General features: G+C 39.7%; 1 protein-coding gene and 1 non-coding gene across 6 annotated transcripts in view; one reads left to right on the top strand and one right to left on the bottom strand.

Annotated features, from left to right (window-relative positions):
* The window catches only part of CYRIA (CYFIP related Rac1 interactor A), a 103,482-nt gene that overhangs the window by 66,291 nt on the left and 17,227 nt on the right, over window positions 1-19,964 (top strand). For all 5 annotated transcript variants that reach the window (XM_072771018.1, XM_072771019.1, XM_072771022.1 and 2 more), the window contains one exon: window positions 7,677-7,756. In XM_072771018.1, coding sequence (XP_072627119.1) covers window positions 7,687-7,756 — 70 coding nt within the window. In that variant the 5' untranslated portion in view covers window positions 7,677-7,686. The remainder of the gene's footprint in view (window positions 1-7,676; window positions 7,757-19,964) is intronic.
* LOC140602051 (U6 spliceosomal RNA) lies at window positions 13,981-14,087 on the bottom strand. The gene has a single exon (XR_012005090.1). It is a non-coding gene; the product is annotated as a U6 spliceosomal RNA (small nuclear RNA).

Genomic DNA, 19,964 nt, shown 5'->3' on the forward strand with positions numbered 1-19,964 from the left:
AAAATCTAAAAACAACAAGAAAACCCACCCTGCAGAGCTACTGTTTTATCTGTTTTTGTTCTTACCTTCTGTTCTTTATTGACAAAGGTAGTTTTGGCTTTGGAAATCTCTTTCCAAATAGTCATAACTAGTAAACAAATCTTCTGAGTGCCTATTCTCTAATCAAGAAAATTGGTGTTGAAATTCTGGTGCATGTAGGAAAAGGTCAGCACTCACAATGATGCCTGCACCCTGGGCCTAAATCCTTTGTTATGTCTTACTGATCGTAAACAGATTAATTTCCTCTCAGACTATGACCACATTTTTTAAAAACAAGCTCAAATTGGTTTTTATTTGGTTTTACACTTTGGGAATACAACTAATACTATTATTCAATTTTTTGCTTCCAAACAAAACCAGAGTTCCAACTTAAAATGTGTGTGTGTGTATGTGTGTGTGTCCTTTAATTTTCTCCTCTCTTTTGGAACTGGAAATGTTACAGAGAACTACTTTTTAAGAGAATCTTTGTTTCCTACTGAGCAGGCTTAGAGCTAACTCCCGTGGAAGTGGTTTTGCTCTCAGAGCCAAGAAAGTAGTCATAGAAAATACCATGTGCACATCCCAAATTGTTGCCCCTGGGAGATGAGAGCCTCCCTTGGCAGGGACATGCGGGCTATCTCTGTAGGCACTGTGAACACTCCCTTAGTGACTAGAGAAACGCCCTCCTTCTAGACTATTTGGGGGAAAAAAAAGTGAAAGAAACCATTTCAAAGTTATATAGCAGTAAAAGAAACTTGAGAAGTAAGACTTCTGTATTTAAGTCTTGACCAGTCACCCAACTTATGCCTTTGGCTGGCCTCTCGTCCCTAAATACCACCGCTTCCCCAGGTGGAGTGCTTCTCCTGGCCAGTCCAGATCCATAGGATTCTTCATGCCCTGGGGACAGTTCACATCATTAAGCCAGCTTTTCTGGGAGACTCCACCTCCCATGGTTTTCACATCCCTCGCTATCTATCGAGGGGTTGAGCAGTGCTAGTGTGGAGCAGGCTACTTTGGAATGGAACAGAAACTGTGGATCCTCTTCCAAGAAAAGAGAGTGCATGCATATAATAATAGGCTAGCCTGCCTGCAATTTCCACAGCTCATGGACTCCCAAAGTCCCCAGACAAATATCTCGTAGGGGTCTGAAGCTTCAGGTTTCCTCCTTGAGGGAAAAGAGCATAGATTTTGGGGTCCCAGACTCTCAATGTCAAATGTGACTCTATCCTTTTTTCTCCTGTAGTGCTCAGAAAGATGCTTTATCCACCTGAACCTCTTTTTCTTCCAATAACCATGAAGATAATTATAGCAAGCTCAAGGGTTGCTGTGAGGTTTGCATGAACCAAAATGTGTGAAAGCTCAAGCATGGTGCCAGGCACACAGTAGACACTCAATAAAATTTGGATGTTCTTGTCTCTCTCCTGTATAGTAATAGAACAGTAAGCTATAATCACCCTGATTGGTTCTTAATATATACCAAATACATGCTATTACCTTCACATTCAGTTAACATTTTTGAGCACATACTGTTGATCAGAAATTTGTCATATGCTTCCTTGATAGATCACATTCTTAAGCAGGTTGCTATCTCCCTAAATAGAGTATCACCTGTGTGCTGAGACCCTGCCTTCTGTCATTGAGTACCCCACCCCCAGTGCCCTGTGCCATCAGGGTGTTCAACAAGTAACTGAGTAATTCCCTTGGGTAATTGTTACAGGTGTCTTTTTTTATTTTTAAAAAAACAAAGAGGGAAGGAGGAAGAAACTTCCCACCAAACTGCTATCAGATCTCTGTTGTCAGGATAGGAGTTTGCTTTTTCTTTTAATTTAGATAGGTCACTGTCATCAAGAGAATCAGTGTTGAGGAAGGCCAACACTGGAAGGAACCAAGCCTCCCAGGACCAAGTGGGCAGTAATCCTTGCCTCCTCTTCTTTAATTGCTGGCAAATCTATATGTTACCTCTCTGTCCTTTGGCATTTCATTCCTTTTCAATGGAGATGTTTCATGAGGCACTTTGGTGGAAGAAAGGGTTCTCTTCATTAGGTATTTGTGTTTTCCTTGGACTTTATTCTGTATTTGTGAAATGGTACACAATCGCAGACACAACCATTTGGTTAAAACTTGAAGTTTTCAATGATTTTTCTAGAATTTACTAAAAGAGTGGCCTAGTTCTTTCGGTTTTCAAAAGCAGTTGTGTATGCTTGGAATTTTTGTGTTGGAGACAGCTAATAATGTATACAGAGTTATCTGAAGACCTCAGCCTCTAATTATTACAAACTTGCATAAATATTGTTCTTTTGAAAATTTGTGGTTTTTAAATAATGATTTGTATCTTTTTCAATCAGCTTCTATATTTAATTTTAGTAATCCTAAATTTTCTAATCCCTAGAAAAGAGACCTTCTCCTAGGTATATTTGGAAGATAAAATAAGAAAAATACATCTAAAATACAGTGTTTGGCACATAGAAAAGTATCTTGCAGTGCTAACTATTAATGCCTTTAAGTATTGACCTGATGATAGTGAACGTGATTGGCATAAAGAAACATGGATCTTACGAGGCCAAACATGAAAGATGAAGAGAAATGGAATTTATATGAGTCAGGAGATACTATATTTCCTCGATTTTCTGAATGTCTTAAACCATAAAATGAGTGGTAATGCTGAATAATTGTAGCTAATATTTGCATGGCATTTTGCAGTATACACAATCTTTCACACTCATTTTATTTAGTTTTTACAACAACATCATACAGAAGATATTATGTAAGACGAGGAACCCAAGGCTCACAGCTGAAATGAATTGCACCAGAATAAAGGGAGAATTGGATGGCACTTTATATTTGAGCAGTTCTTTCAAATTTTTCTGTGTGAAAAATCTACTACTTACTCTATACATCTTTTGAGAACATCAGTTGGCCATATTGTTATTTGACCTACGCTGTGCTTCCAATTCTCAAGACATGTCTTAGTCTTTATCAGTGAATCCTAGCTTACAATGCCATGGGAAAACAGGTCCAGCCAAAAGTTAAAGCCAACATGGCCAAGTACCCAGTGGACCTTTGCTTTGGTAGAGAAGAGGTAGTCCTGGGAAAATCCAGCCATGGAAGAAGACTGGTACCCCTAAGACCAAAAGGCCATCCAGAGTGGTAACCGATGGAAAGAGAACCACCTTCCAATGAATGCTAGGTGTCCAAAAGCAAGAGACCTCTCAAGTAAAAGAGTCAGAGAGTGTATTTTCAGGGTTCACCCCTTAATAAGCACTTATCCAACTGATATTCCTTTCCTTTCTTTGTATCTGATAGCTAAGACCTTGTCCTCTTCCCTTGCTGCACCCCTGCCAGACTCTTCTCGAAGAAATGAATTCAGATCTCACAACACTCAGGTGCACGCTGTAGCTATAGCAAGTCCCAGGAAGGCTTCATTTTAGGATGATATCTGAAGATGCCAAAGGAGTTGTGTGTGTGTGTGTTTAAAGTAAGCCTACACCTCACACTATAGACAACATACTCTTTTCAATAATAAATATGCTCTATACATTATTATTTGATCCCTTTTATGCCTGGAATCCCTCTTACTGTCCTCCTTTGTGACTTCTGTTTCTAGTATTTTAGTACTTGAACATCTACATTTTTAGCTATACTTCGCTCCATCAAATTGGTTCTCCTCTCCCTCTTACAAGGGAGAACTTTCCTATCCCTTGAACTTATGTAAACAGTTTCTTCTTATGAATACTGCCAAGAATCATCTTCAGAATGCTCATCATCCATTTAAGTGGATGGATAAGGTTAAGGTCCTCCAAGGAGACGCGGAGCACCTGCTGGCTTTCTGTATTCTTTCTAAGTTCCCGCACCATAAAGGAGAATGGCAAGTAGCTGGCATCCCTTGGGACAGACCCAGCAGCAGTCTGTAGCTGTGGCGTTACCAAATACAACGTGGAAACGAGAGTCCCCACTTTCTCAAGCACAGCCCTGGACTGCCTCCAAGCTGCTCCGCCACCCATTCAGCTGCGAAACCATTTCTGTACCCACGGGAGCTCTAACGCTTGGCTCCTCCTCAGATATGAATGACTTCCCCTGTCTGCCCTTAGCCAGAGATTTCTCTTTTCTCAACTGTTTCTTAGCTATGATCAATTTTTCCTTTTTTCTTTCTATCAAAACAAAAACAAAACAAAGCAAACACCAAAAAATAACAAAACACAAAACTCTGCTTCTTCAGCATAACCCATTTGTTTTTGTTTCGGGGACACTAAATCTTGGAAGGGATGGTTTCTTCTCCTTTGCTCTGGCTAGCAGAAGCTCAGGTCCAAATCAAACACTCCTCTGAACTCAACGGAAGTCCTTATGGCCAGAATGACCTATAATTCACATACTGCTTGCCTGTCTACCTTCGTCTTCCTAGTCTACTTTAATTTTTCTCCTCTCCCCACTTTTGCCATATAAGTATTTGCATTCTCTAATTATGTATAATAATGTATCGTAGGTTCTTTTATTGCACAAGATAAAATATTAAAAATAACCTTCTCATTAATGAATTAAACCAGCTCACTAGTAACATGCTACATAGAAATGTATTTTATATGCACTGAGGAGCTATTTGCAAAGACTGCAGAGTCACCGCCATGAGGATTATGGCTGAGGCTATAGTGGAACCCCATGGATGAGGATCCCCTCCAAGTGGACCCCCGGGATCTCTTCTCAGTGACCGTCTATGTCATGTTAACTCATTCTGCAGACCTTAAACCAGAATACACTTCCATGAATTCTTGTTGATCTTGAAGAGAAGTGGGAAGCATCAAATCTTTCTGTACTTATCGGAAGAGTATGTATTGAAATGCAGATTCCACGGGACTGGACTTGCCTCTAATACTACATAGTGTCCTGTAGTCATCATTCCGGACAGTTCCTATTGAGGATATGAAACATCTAGAGTACTGAGAGTTCTTTAATTGACCGCAGTTGATATTAGGATCAAGTTGGAAAATGTTTGACCATATCAACCAGCCAGCTTAAATGACCTTTTGAACAGAAAGAATTCTGTAGCCAGCTGATATTTGAATGTACTTCTACATTTGTTCCTTCCAGTCTGTTACTAATTTTAAAGGCTTGACATATTTCCCACCCAGGTAGTCTGACAGTAAAATCACGCACAAGACAGAGTTTTAGGAGGAAGCTAAATCCATTCAGGTCTCTTGCGACACATTAATAGTGCAAAACCAGGAAAATCAAGAATAGTTAACTTCCATTAAGGCATTTTATGTGAAAGTTGGGACTGCTACTAAACAGTAGAATCATCTTCCTACCAGAAGCGTCTCCGGGTCTGAATTGGAATTGGTCATTAAGCTGGAAACAGATTCCTTCCAAGAGACCAGGAGGGTTTGTGAATGATGCCCAGTGGCAGGGGTGGACTACACCAGTTCTGAGCTTTAATTTGGCAGGATCTAGCTCATCCAGAGCTTTGCTCAAAAATATCTTTAAAAGAAATGTGCGTAAAGGCACGAGAGGAAGAGAAAAATGACAGAAAGAACAGGGAAGATTCTTTTGGGAGAAGCATGGTGTTTGCTTCCTAGCGTGTGTGCTGTGCGTGTGTGCATAGGCGTGTGTATGTGTGTGCACACATGTGTATGTGCATGCCCAGACAGTCATATACCTCAAGAGGGCAGAAGTCTAAGAAGTATCTTGTCTGACCTTCTGCCCAACACGTAATTCATTTTTATATTATTTTTACAAGTTGATAGAGCACATTTCTCCTTAGACACCACCGGTTACAGGAAACTCACTATTTCACAAGGCAAATCCCTCAATATTCAGACAACTGGACTGGTTACATTTTTTTTTTCATGACGTTGAATGAAGATCTTGAGTTAGTCCTTCAGTGACCCCACCTCTCTTCCCTAGAGCTGCAGACAACCTATTAATCCATCTTCCATAGGATAATCCTAAATAAGAATTTGAAGGGTGTTATAATCATGATAATGATGATGGTGGTAATTATCATCATCATTATCCATACTCGTAGTACATACGTTTCTTGAGCACTTCCTATAAGTGATGTGCTAAGCATTTTATATTTTGATCTCATTAATCTTCAAGATTCGATTAAATACATTTCAAAAATTCATTTTACGGATAGGAATACTGAGGTTTGGAGAGATAAAGCAGCTTGCTCTGGGTAGCAGAGGTAGCAGGACACAGAAGTAGGGTCAAAATCAGGCTTCTGCAGCCTCTTTTCTGGCTTCACACGATCGACCTATGCAATGGATGATGTGTGGGAGTGTTTTCTCAGGGGGGGATTGAGAACTAGAATATCACCTTTTGCATCCAAGGGAGCTAACTGCTGGCTACAGACTGTCTCACACAAAGCTCTCTCCTCTTCTCACATCTTTCTTATAGTGTTGTAATTTTAGGAATTCCTGTATCAGCATAAACACTGTCTGAAGCCCTGTGCACAGGAAACTGCAGCCCTGCAGTTTTCTTTTACTGGCCCAATGATTTTTCGAGTTGATCCTTTACAAACTGAGGTGTCTGAGTCATGTGTTAGGGAAATGCCTTCCAATGAGCACAGGACCCAGCATCAAAGTGTGGCTACGTGAATATGTGCTGAATGAGTGAATGGACCAGTGGACTCCTGAAGAAGATAGTTTAATCTCTAGAGCAGAAAGCAGTAGAAATTTTGCTGATTACCTAAATATAATTATGTTTTCCCTTTCTTTTTTTTTAAGTTGGGATTGCAAATATGTATCAGATCTGTATTTCTCTGTTGGTTTGATTCCCCCATGCAATTACACTGTAATTTCATTGAAAATAACTTTTTGGATTAAATAAATACCTTTTCATGTTTGCACTTCATGAAGCAGCCATTCTTGTTTCCCCTGAAATGTCAAATTATGAGACCTCTACCTTGCCAAGAAGTTGCATTTCTGGAAAATCTGGCCTCCTGTACAGATCACACAGGGTGCCTGGAGAGCTAAATCTGTGTTTTCTAAATTCTTTTCCTCAGGAATTTTAAGAAACTTTCCTTTCTGGACAGATATTTCAATAATGTCCTCATCATCTTGCTTGTCCATTAACATGGTATGTTCCCACGGGAGTGGGAAAGGAAACAAAGCAATGCTGAACGATTCAATGTAAAGAATCAGGGAATTGGTGAAGGGGGAAAGGAAACAATATAGAATGTACCTAAGCTCTGCCTCGTTTAACTAAAAATACTTGATTCTTAGAATAGAGTGTTCTTTGATTAATTGTCATTATAGTGAATGAGATACAAGACACAAGTGTATTCTCCAGAGGTAGTTTGCGACATTCTTCTCACCATCATACTTTATATGGTTTATACCAGATACCCCTAACATTGAGAGAGCCAGCACCTCAGAGATATTTATCTGTACCTGATTCAGGAAGAAGTTACTAAGTTATTAGTCATCACCTGGTATGGAGATGCTTTATATCTAGTCTTCAGATGTAACTATTGGGGGCCTGATGTGATTTATGCAAGTTAGCAATATAGATCCAACCCTTTAAGAAGCCTGTTTTCTTAAAAAAAAAAAAAAAAAAAAAAAAAGTTTCTTTTCTTTAAAAAGAAGTTGTTTTCTTAAAAAAAAAAAAAAAAAAAGTCTTTTTCATCCTGCTAATGGTATTTGGTTTTGTGTTGCCTCTCCTAGGTTTGCTGGGATGGGAAACCTGCTCAAAGTCCTTACCAGGGAAATTGAAAACTATCCACATTTTTTCCTGGATTTTGAAAGTAAGTTCCAAAAATTAAAAGATATTGATGGGGACTTTTTCCTTTCTTTATACCTTGTTGATGGAAAAGTTATAAAGATTTTATATGATACTTAAATCCACATGTCATTACGAATTTCTGAGTCTTCAAAGATTATTTCATCTCTTTCTTTTCCCATTATTTAAAAAAAATCTAATAGAAAATATTTTTAATGCGTCCATGGCTTTCTTTGGTTTTAGAACCAATCAGCTTTCATCAGTTAGCATCAATCATCATCATGTATTTTTCTTAATTTTTATGAAACACTATATTATATTCTAGGGAAAATAGCACATGTAATGTAATATTTTACCTATATTAATATAAAACAAATATCACTAGACATGAAAAAATTATCAAAACTAGAAAATAGGCTTATAGATTATTTTTGAGTCATCTCTATCTGTTGTTTATGTTATTTGATTATGTAAAACTACCCCAGACTTTTGAGACATACCCCTTTTATCTGACAGTTGTTTCTTTTATCAAAAATTTAATTTTTTCTAAAGTAAAATGGCTTGTGAATTATGACTGAATAAATATAGAGGGTTTTCTTCTTATCTTGTTTATTTTCTGATTGAATATATTTCCAGATGAGTGACACATTCATGTTTTATCAACTAAGCTCATGTTTCCTTGTGTTCCCCTTTTTCTAAATTACAGTTCCACAGTAGCAAGCCCATTAAATGTCCTTTTCCCCAGTATTCACCCTTTGTTGCAAACTTTAATCTACATTAAACTTTAATTTTTCAAGTAGTTATGTATATTAAAAAATGTTAGAATTTCCTTATAGATTAAACTTGCTAACAGAGATTTTCTAGGTAAATGCTAGAAGACCCTTTCAAGATACTGTAAAGCAAAAGGTGACTGTTCCCTAGATATGTCTTTTTAAAATCTTTGGTAAGTCTAAGATTAGCTGCATGAAAAGGAAAAGTGACCCCAAAGCTCATGTGTTCTAAAAAAATATCGAATCTAGATTATATTCAATGAAGGATATTTCACTTCTGATTTAACTCATTTTGCTGCTGCTGCTGCTGCTGTTTGGATAGATTTGGTTACATGGGGTTGGGTTGGTTTGGCTGAGCTTGGTTAAGTGGCATAGGTAGGATCAATACCAGAGTAATTTGAGACATCAAAAGGAATGGGGTTTTTTGCTGGTGTAACTTTCGCAACTCCAATATACGTATCTTTGTTTTGTTGTTGTTAAAATGGAGATTTAAGAATAACTTTAAAGAATTTTAAAATTATCTATTTTAAATTATTATCTCATTCCCAGTTACCTTCCTACTTGCATGTTTAGTTGATTCCTTCCACTTCTTGTCACATGCATTTTATACGGTTGCATCCAGCATGTACAAAGTCTAAAACAGTAGTGAAAGTAAATTACCCCATTCACTCAAAACTTGAGGAGGCATATAAACACCTAGGGGAGTTAAATGCCTGCACTTTTTGTGAAACTCTAAATTCCACATGCACCTGCATATCCTGCTCATAAATGCCTACCGTGTTCAGTGGCCCCATTTGTCTGTGTAGCTATTCCTGGATTCTTGGCTTTCCATGCTTTTACAAAGAGTAGTATTGAGTTCTTTGTGAAGTCTATTTTTTTTTAAAGATTTTATTTATTTATTCATGAGAGACAGAGAGAGAGAGAGAGAGAGAGAGAAGCAGGCTCCTTGCAGGGAGCCTGACATGGGACTCTATCCCAGGTCTCCAGGATCAGGCCCTGGATTGAAGGTGGCGTTAAACCTCTGAACACCCCCCACCCCCAGGCTGCCCAAGTGAAGTCTAATTTTAAAAGCCTTCCAAGTGAGAAAATTATAATCTGCAGGGATTTAAAGCAGTGGTTTTCAACGGGTGTTCCTGGAGTACCAGAGTTCTGAGGTTTTGAGGGTCCCTGGCCCATTGCTGTGGCAGACAGATCGCTCTTCCTCTCTCCTCTGACCCAGCACTGTAATCTGCTCAGTCTTGTTCTTTGGATAGTTCTTAATTTTTTTTTTAAAGATCACAGGGGCTAAAAAGAACATCTAAATATCTTAAAATTTGATGATAGTTTATGGTACCAAAAACCCCATTTGTAGATCTACTATAATATCTTCAACAATGTTCCTTGTGGGCTGGATTCTCCTGCCTTGTAGCACATTAAGACTAGAGCAATCATACATAGGAAAGTATAAAACTATAAATTTACAAAAATATATATACTGTTCATTTCCCCATCAATTCTATAGAAGGTTAACATTATTTCACTGAGATTCTGAAATGATAACTAGCTGAGCTGACGTCACATAGGGAATGAGTAAAGGACCTGAGATGGAACCCAGTTATCTGGCTTTCCTCCTCCAGAGCTCATCACAAGCAGCCTCTTAGAAGTGCGACAACCATCATCCTATTCCCAGCTAGAGAGGGACATCTTAGTTATCTACAAACTTATACAAACTTAGTTTGTAGTTATCTACAAACTAAGACATCTCATGGAAAAAATACTTTTTTTTTTTTTTTCTGATGCTGAAAATCCTATTTCCTAAAGGTGGTTCTCAAAAGCATAGTGATGGACCAGAAGGGTTGCAAAGGTAGCTGTGGTCATGATTTTTCTGAATCTGTGGATTTTAGCTCAGCACAGTAGTATGTAGAATATGGTTATGAACATCCATGTAAGCCAGGAAACATTGGGGAGACAGCTCAAAAGGACAGTCATTGGAGTCTCAGGCTGGGGTGCAGGGTAATATAGACACTTTTTTTTTTAAAGATGGATTGATTGATTTGAGAGAGAGAAAGTGAGTGAGCACACAATCTGGGGAAGAGGCAGAGGGAGAGGGAGAAGCAGACTCCCTGCTGAGCAGGAAGCCTGATGCAGGGCTCCATCCCAGGATTCCGGGATCCGGACCTGAGCTGAAGGCAGACACTTAACCGACTGAGCCACTCAGGTGCCCCTAGGCACATTTTCACGACAAAACGTGAGAGGCTTATGACCACACCGTGGCCTGGGCATAAAGAGGAAGAAAGAGCATACATCTAGTTTCAGGAAATGAAAGAAGGAATTGGAGAGTCATCTAGCAAAAGAGGGCCTTTGGAATGGGCTTAAAGAATGGGTGATTGTCCTATCGGCATTTAGGGAGAGGAGTTTTCCAACAGTGGAAATAGGGCTAGGAATAGGAAGGGCGTGTTTGAAGACCAGCAAGAGGCCCAATTTAGACCAAGCAGCGCGTGTTTGCTGAAACGGAAGTCTGGCTTGGCTTAGACCACAGCAGTCGCAGAAGCTCAGGGCTAGTGGTTCTTAAATGGGGCTCGACTTCAAAAATAGCTGAACTCCCTGAGGGAAAACCCAAGAGCAGACAAGAGCTTGGCCTGTGGGAACTTCAGGTATGCTCATGCTTAACAGGAGGCTGATGAGTCAGGGAATTGGGAACAGAGACTAACTACATTGAACAATAAGGAAGGAGAATGTCACACTAAACCCAGCCTCCTGATGGCAGGGTCTGGGCGCCATTCGGGTTTGCAGCCCAGCACTTAGGCCTGTGTTGAGCATGCAGCACTGATCACCAAACTACCCTTAGTAACAGATGCTGGCCACGTGAAGGGATGGAATAGAACAGTCTAGATCGAGGTAGTCAGGACACACAGATAGTAAAGAAAGAGGGACTATAAATGGATTTGGGGGCTGCAGAACGCTCAGGAAGAGTAAAGCTTTGGAAGGGACCTACAGGTTGGGCCACGAGCTGCCCAACGACTGTAGCCCCCGGAAGGACAGATTCAAGATGTATCGCTTTGTGTAATAAAGGGTGGACTGCAAAGAGTTAAGAAGAAAGCAGCGGAGGGAGGAAGGAAGGCCAAACAGCATGTAGCCACAGCTTAAATGAATTTGGCACCTCTGCTTTGAGTGTTGAATATTCTTTTTGAAGTCAGCAATGGAATATAATTGAACTGGGTCAAATAGATATAATTAAGCTGGGTCAAAATATAAGGCAAAATTAGACACATCTGTCCTAAGGTTTTCCAGTTGTGTAGATTTAATTTAAATTCTTGTCTGACCTTTGCAGTGAGTTCTACACTCTCTGCTCACATTTCTCCACAACCACTTAACATCTTTTTTATTGTTGTTGCTTTTTTTTTTTTTTATCCCACTACTTTTTTTTTTTTCTTTTTCTGTCTCTACCTCCTTGTTGTATTTCCATTTCCTCTTTGAAGGCTAGGAAGCAGAGGGGAAATAAAATGCAACCTAATCTTGCCTAAGTGATGGTTCTGGGGACAGTGTATAAGAAGATGCATGCCTGAAGGTCTGCTGATAATTGTTCAATTGAATCCACTCGTTATGGCACCCAAAGTGGGCAGCAGGCATTAGCCCTCCAGCGAAATAGTTCCAGTGATTCCCACACCGAAATGATCATTAGAAACATCTGGTGGATATAATCTTTACATAGTTGTCCGAGTCTCTCCCAAAATTCTGATTCAGTGGCCTGGTTCCAGGAATCTCCTTTTGCCCACATTTCTCAGGTGGTTCTGAAGATCAGCCAGTTTGGGAACCACATTTAGCTAATGTGTCCAAGTGAAGCATTAACCCACCCGAAGGTTTGCGACAGGGGAGCTGACCGAGCAACCTTTCAAGTTCCCAGATCCAGAGCTGAGGTCCCAAGAATAGGTCACTGGAGACTCCTTTTGGTTCTTGTTTCCCTATCTTTCCCTTGCCACGCAGGCAATATAGAGTTAGCTGTAAACCAGAACTTTGTAGAGTGACCCACTTTCTCAGTCCTTTGCACATCTACCTTGGAGTAGTCTCCAAGACAGTTTTTGGCCACTATGAGTAAACATGCTGTGAACTTTTTTTTTTTAAGATTTTATTTATTTATTCATGAGAGACACACACAGAGAGAGGCAGAGACACTGGCAGAGGAAGAAGCAGGCTCCATGCAGGGAGCCTGATGTGGGACTCGATCCCGGGTCTCCAGGATCACGCTCTGAGCTGAAGGCAGGTGCTAAACCGCTGAGCCACCCAGGGATCCCTCTGCTGTGAATGTTCTTAAACAATCTTTGTGTGCATCATTTCTCTTGGAAAAATAATGACGAGTAAACTTGTTAGGTCAGTTATATGCAGCTTTTCAAGAAACTGCCAAGTAGTTTACCAAATGGAATACACTATTTTCCTTTTCTACCATCAATCTAGAGTCCTCAGGTATTCCATGTCTTCTCCAAAATTTAATATAGTCCATCCTTTTTTCCTTTTAGCTACTCTAGTGACTGTGAGATGTTTTCTCATTGTGGCTTCCATTTGCGTTTCCATGATAACTGATAATGTTGGGCACTTTTTCCTGTGCTTATTGAATATTTGCCTAGCATTTTTAGAATATATTGTTCACTCAAGTCTCTTACCCATTTTTAATGAGGTTGTTTTTCTTTATATCACTACGTTTTAGGAGTTCCTTACTATGTTCTGGATACCCGTCATTTGTGAGATAATAGCTTGCAAATGTCTTCACTCATTCAGTGCCTTGTCTGTTTTCTGGTTTTTGCATGAACAGAAGTTTTACATTTTGATGAAGTGCAATTTATCATTGTTTTTCTTTTGTGCCAAGTGCATCCTATCTCCTCTTTAAGAAATCATGGCCCACCCCAAGGTCCTAAAGACATTCTGCTGTTTCCTTCTGGAAGTTATAGAAATTTAAGCTTTACATTAAACCAGTGACCAACCATGAACTAATTTTTGTTTATTTTATGAGCAAGGTGTTGAGCTCATTGTTTTCATGTGTTATCGACTTGTTCCACAACAGGTAGATTGCTTGAATGCCATTATCAGAAATCAGTTAACTGTCCTATGTTTGGATTTTCTCTTCTCCCCCATTGATTTATTGATCCTTTTCACCAGTTAATACCAAACTATAACAAATAATAAGTCATAAAGTCAAGACAAGCAAGTCCTTCAAATTTGTTGTTTGTTTGGTTTTTGTTTTTTTTTTTTTAAGATTTTATTTATTTATTCATAGAGACATAGAGAAAGAGAGAGAGAGAGGGAGAGGGAGAGAGGCAGAGACACAGGCAGAGGGAGAAGCAGGCTCCATGCAGGGAGCCTGACATGGGACTCAATCTCCAGGATCACACCCCACGCTGCAGGAGGAGCTAAACCGCTGCGCCATGCCACAGGGGCTGCCCTTGTTTGTTTTTAAGATTGTTTTGACTCCTCCAACTCCTTTGGTTTTCTTTTCTTTTTTTTTTTTTTAAATATGGAACGCTTCACGAATTTGCGTGTTATCCTTGCGCAGGGGCCATGCTAATCTTCTCTGTATCGTTCCAATTTTAGTATATGTGCTGCCGAAGCGAGCACTCCTTTGGTTTTCTTAATAAATTTTTATAATCAGCTTTCAATTGCTATATAATAGCCTTACAGGGATATTGATTATAATATAAAATCCAAAGATCAATTTGTGGAGAATTGACAGTATTGATTGACTAAACAGTATTGATTTTTCTTACCTATGTGTATGGTATATCTTTCCATTTGTTTAGATATTCTTTGATTTCACTCAGCAACGTCATATAGTTTTTAGAGGTCTTGCAGAGCTTTTAAGTATCTCATTGAGCATTTTATATTTTGAGCATAACAGCTTTTTTCTGCTTATTGGTTGTATGCCATAGGTTTCCCCACCCTGTCTGTGCCTTTATCTTTGCAGTGTATTTCTTGTCAACAACATGTAGTTGGCCCTAGCTTTTCCATCCAAGCTGATAATATCTACCTTCTAATTGGAGTCGTTAGCCCATTTACATTTAATTAATATTTGTATCTGAGCCTATCTTGATGTTGAATTCTATTTGTTGTATTTGCTCTTTGTTTCTCTCTTAATGTCTCCATGCCTTTTGATAAGTAGAATAATTTTGGTATTCTCTTTGATCTTTTCTGTTGGCTTTTTAGTGCTGCCTCTTTATGCTTATTGTAGAGATTACAGTGTGCATCTTCAACTTATTATAATCGATCTTCAACATGTATTCTTCATTTCATGAAGAATCTTGTCCCAGTACACTTCCCATCACTATCCTTTCACTCTTGTGCTCTTTTATGTTATGCTTCTACATCTGCTAGAAACTCCCCCATTGCAATGTGTGCTAGTCTTTTCCTTTAAACTCTCAATGTATGTATGTGTAATTTAAATAGATCTTTTATATTTACTGACATATTTGCTGGTTCTGGTGTCCTCATTCCTTCTTATATAACTAAGTGTCTTTGGTACCATTTCACTTCCACATGAAGAACTTCCCTGCAGAGAGGACTTGGATGGCATCTTATGCTTTGATCATTACATATGCACGGTCCAGCATGGAGCGGGGCATGAAGTATAAGCTTAGAAACTTTGATTTTTTTTTTGTACTGATGCTAATTCAGTAATCATATGCAGTGCATCTCCTGCATTGTAGCATCAGGCAGGAACAACAGGAATGAGGATGGGATCTTAGGGGGCAGAGAGCATGGAGGGATGACATAGAGCACATAAATACAGGGTCATCAAGAGAACATGTCCTCTTCTTCAAGAAGTATATAATTGTACTGGGGAGAGATGTAAGCACGTTGAACAGACAATAGTACAGGTAGTACAGACACCTACAAGAGAATGGAGAGCAAGTGTTGGGCTAGCCAGAAAAGAAAGTACAGGTTCTAAGTCTGGGTCGAAGAAATGTTTCTTGGCAGATAGTCACTGAGAAATGATTTTCTTATAAGACAAACCCACCTTTATGTGCGTGATAGAAATACCAAGAACAGTGATTATGGGGCAGGGGTGGCAGCTACCCAGGAAGGAAATTCTAAAGCCTTCCAAACCATTCATTATATTCTGAGAAAGGCACTGGATATTTTGACTTGTTAGGACTATAGTCTCCTACTTTTTGAAACAAGGCCAAGAGTCAGATTAGCCACTCACCTGGGATGATGTGGATGACACAGGCTACCTCCTGCCACTGCTGAGCTTGTCTTTCATCCCTCCCTTCTTTGGTACCCTCACCTCTGCTAAGGTTGTTCAGAGGAGCCTAGATGATCTTGGGAGAGGAAGTGGGGGAAATAAAAGATGTGTTCTGGTCACTTTACAAATGAGACAAACAAACAAAAAACATCAGAACAGACCTGGAAAACAATTAATTTATGCCAACACAGAGGTTCAGTCACAGTGATACTTTAAATTTCCAGTACTTTTGCTTTTTAAATACTTTTTATCTATGTCAGCATCCCATTGTGACCCTACAGATCATAGTCCCTCTAAGACCATACAGGGAGGGGGCAGGGCTCTTGTCAGTGTCCCTTCCTTTACCAAGAAGTAATCTGAGAGCCAGAGAGATGAACTGATTGGCATTGAAGTCTCATATTCTGTGAGTGGCAAAAGTGGCATTTGGACCTGAGTCTCAAAAAATCTCCATCCTTGGTATTCCTTCCTTCTCCCATGAAGTCACAGGGATCCCACTGCATGCAGTTGAAATAGATTAGCCTCCCAGCGCCTCGCCACTCCCTGCTGTTCACAGTCCCTCATTTGCTTTTCCATAGGAAAGGGCTCTGGTGTAGGATGACTAACGTTCCTGTGCAAATAAATATGTCAACCCAGTCACACTTACATTTTCCAATGGACCTTTGTAATTTTATGTGGTTTGTGGAAGCAGCTAGTATTCTGTTATAAATCATTATCACTTTATATCCCCAAATGTTAATCACAGATAATTAGTTACATTTCTTAGTTCCTCCTGAAGGGGAAAGGGGTAGAGAAGTAAGGAAGTGGTGGGAAAGAAGAGCTAGGGGTATAATTTATGGCTTTGGCAAATCTTTTTGCTGTACTTTTCTTCAGTGTTTATACAACAGCTGCTGGGGTGCAGAGAGAGCTGTATATCCTATTGATGAAATGCCAGGGCTCCCTTCAAAGCCAAAGACATCTCCAAATAAATTGTGTCTTCTGCTCACATTATCTTCAGTTAATTTGTTTGATTCTCTGTCAGATTTTCCATACAGTTCTGAATAGGTTGCGAGGAGAAGGTATGCATGCCCCCACCCTGCTTGGGAAGACAGAGTGTGTCCTTGGCTGATTTACAAAGATAAGAACACTTTGATTTGACAGCCCTACCTAGGCATGAGCCCTGCTGCTGTGCCCTGGGGTATGTTCATCAAAGATGTTCCTTCCTGACAAACAAAGCACTCAGCCACCTCCCTATCCATCCACACAGTGGAATGCCAGGCATTCTGCTCTCAGTAAACATCACAGTCCTCCATGCAAAGCCTTCACCTGACCCCGGTGACACCAGAATCCTGACACTTAATATCTGTAGTCACTAGCCAATTGAGCCAAAGGAGGATAAATAGATCCCCTGTAAACAAAATGAATACTGCTTCACATATCTTCATTGATAAGAAGGTTATTTTTCCATTAAAAATTCTAGGCACTTGGAATTCAGCGAATTCTCGACAAATATATTCAAGGTCACAGGATACATAATACAGTTTCATACTTCCCACAATAGCGAGTCCAGAAAAGGGCTTTAAATCATCGCCTGGGGAATGGCCTGGATAGGCTTGTTCCAGGGCTCTTGGGAGTATTGGTTGCTGGAATTGCCTGTGTAAATCACACTTTTTTTTTTTTTTAACAACTTCATTGTTAGACAAGAGCATCCCAGCATGATGTAACCATTCTTCTCAATGGAGATGAAATAAGTGACAATGATTAGAATCTTAGTATGTGATTCTTAGAAGAAACATCACAGAGGGATTCATCGTCTACAACTAAAAACAAGCACTCGGATCCATCAATAATATTATTGGTGGAAATATGTATGTGTGTGCACCTTTGACTAAAGGTCAACCTTTGTGTTAAAAATAGAAAGACAAAACCCATACTTTGGAGTTCCTGTTCACTTGGCAAGTGCTTTAGGGGGTTGCCAATAGGTTAAATATCAACCTACCTTTTCAATCACTAATTTTTCAAGGAGTTTCTCTTTGACATCTGAAGACACAGTGCATTTTTAAAACATGGCTACCAACTGAATCTGAATACGGAGAATAACAAAAGCAAAGACCCCAAAGCCTCTCAAAGGGATAGTCCGGAAAGCAAGTGATAGATAACAGCCTTAGCATTGGAATAGTCAACAGAAGTGCAGTTTTTCACTCAACACATCTCCTAATAATGTGCTAACCACACTGAAGAGACATTGAAGCTGTATATTAATGATGGATGATCTAAAAACACCAGTGTTAATGAATGTGTGAGTAGCCAATTTGATTATAGATAAATATACGTATATAAAAGCAGTAACAGTGAGAGAGTTAACAGTAGAGAAACCATTGGGAAGAAGAGACAAAGGAGAGGATCCAGAAGTAACAGGATCTTCATTTCTTTCACTGCTTCCCAACAGCTGCATCCTCTACCACCTGGTCAATGTCGTCTTTTATTTATTGAGTCATGACATATCTATTGAGTGTCTCCAATGGTAGGACATATGGAGGTATTGAGGAAAAGAATATAGACTGTCTCCAAAGATCTCCAAATTCAAAGACAAGCAGAAAGATCATCCATCATAAAACATAGTGTGAGAAGTAAATCATTCATTCAGGGATTTTATTCAGCAGATCTTTCTTGAGCATATACTATGTGCCAGGCATCACACTAGGCCTGGAGATTTCAAGTCACATGAAACAAAATAAAGCCAGAGTCCTGCAGCCTAACAGATCAGATTCTCATTAATTAGTCTTGGCTGCCTGATCACATTGCTGGAGGATCAAAGTAGAATGAATCATGAACTTCCATAGGGATATGAGCCAATGCCAAATGTCAGTTAGGGTTACACAGTCCTTTTTATACTTGGAAAACAAAACAAAACAAAACAAACAAAACAAAACAGACAGACAGATTAGAGCTTCTCCCAGTCAGTACTCTCCATCTTGGAAGTTGACCCTACTTGTGACTTGAGCTCCCAGAAGGCAGGGACCACATGCTCCCAGCACCAAAGGCCTAGTCATTAGCTGGATGAGGAAGTGACTTCAGTTCCATGACAGGGGAGGGAGAAAAAAAAGGGGGGGGGGCACCCAATAAGACTAACAAATTCTGGAAGAAAATGAGCCAGCACATTTCTAAGTTGGGATGAAAAAGGAATGATGGATTAGATTTATCCGATCCCACCCCACCCCTGCTAAATGGGGCCATATGAAAAACATTTTTAATAAGACACCAGGACATCTGCCAAAAGAAACATTTTCCCAGAGAGGAAGGCTGGGAGTGGGGATCCTGTTTCACAGATCACTGCCATGCTGGGAGGGGGTTCCTGTCTGATGAAAGGGCTTCCCCACAGCCCCAGCTCTGAGGGAGAAGGAACACCACTCATGCCACTTGTCCAGCTCTTTGTGGTCACATCAATGTCAGGGTTGAGTCATATCATAAAGTGTCACTTCACCTGGAATAGAGAGCAATGCTTGCCCATCTACAGCCAGTACCACCTTTTGGCCGTTCTATTGGTAACAGTCTTCCTTTTGAAGCACTTAAGAAAGGCTTCTATTTTTAAAAACTGACTGAAATTCTTCTCCTTTTGTGTTAATCACCAGAAGAATGGGTTTTTGTGTTTGTCTAGCCCTCTTCTTCCAGCCACTTCACTGTAATTCTGTTTTGTCTAAAACTTACCAGTGGTGACTCGCTCAGATGGGAGCCATTGTGACAGCCAAGATCAGAAGACTTCCTTTTCTGGTCTCCAAGTGTCTTCTTCTTTGCATACTACTTTATAATTAAATTCAAAGAGGCTAACCTCCCGGAAGCTTGGTCATAGCCTCTTTTTTCTTTCCTCCTCTTCAAGTATCTCTCGCTCTCTAGGAAATGGCCGTTTTAGCTTACGATTTTTCAGTGCATTCATCAAAGGAGGATTTGAGGGAATGAGCTTTTGCTATTTCTTTGTTTTCTAGGACCTTCGTGTTGCATTTCTACCACATATTCTCTTCCCAGACTTTGTTCTTACTCAGAAATTGCCCTGGAAGACTACTGTTCACTGAAATGCTCTCCTCTCAGTTACAGTCTTCCTAATTTACAAGGTTTTAAAGGTTTCTGTTTAAAACACCCATATCACCTTGAGAAAAGTTTGGGAAAGCAGGAAAGGTTAGGGCTATAAAGTGATTAATAGCATACATAACAATGTACCTGAGAATTTTCCAGAAACAGTGGAAAGGTTGAAAAGGATAAAAGAGTAACCTAGCCTCCCA

This window comes from Canis lupus, chromosome 12 (assembly GCF_048164855.1).
Source record: "Canis lupus baileyi chromosome 12, mCanLup2.hap1, whole genome shotgun sequence".
Classification (NCBI taxonomy): domain Eukaryota; kingdom Metazoa; phylum Chordata; class Mammalia; order Carnivora; family Canidae; genus Canis; species Canis lupus.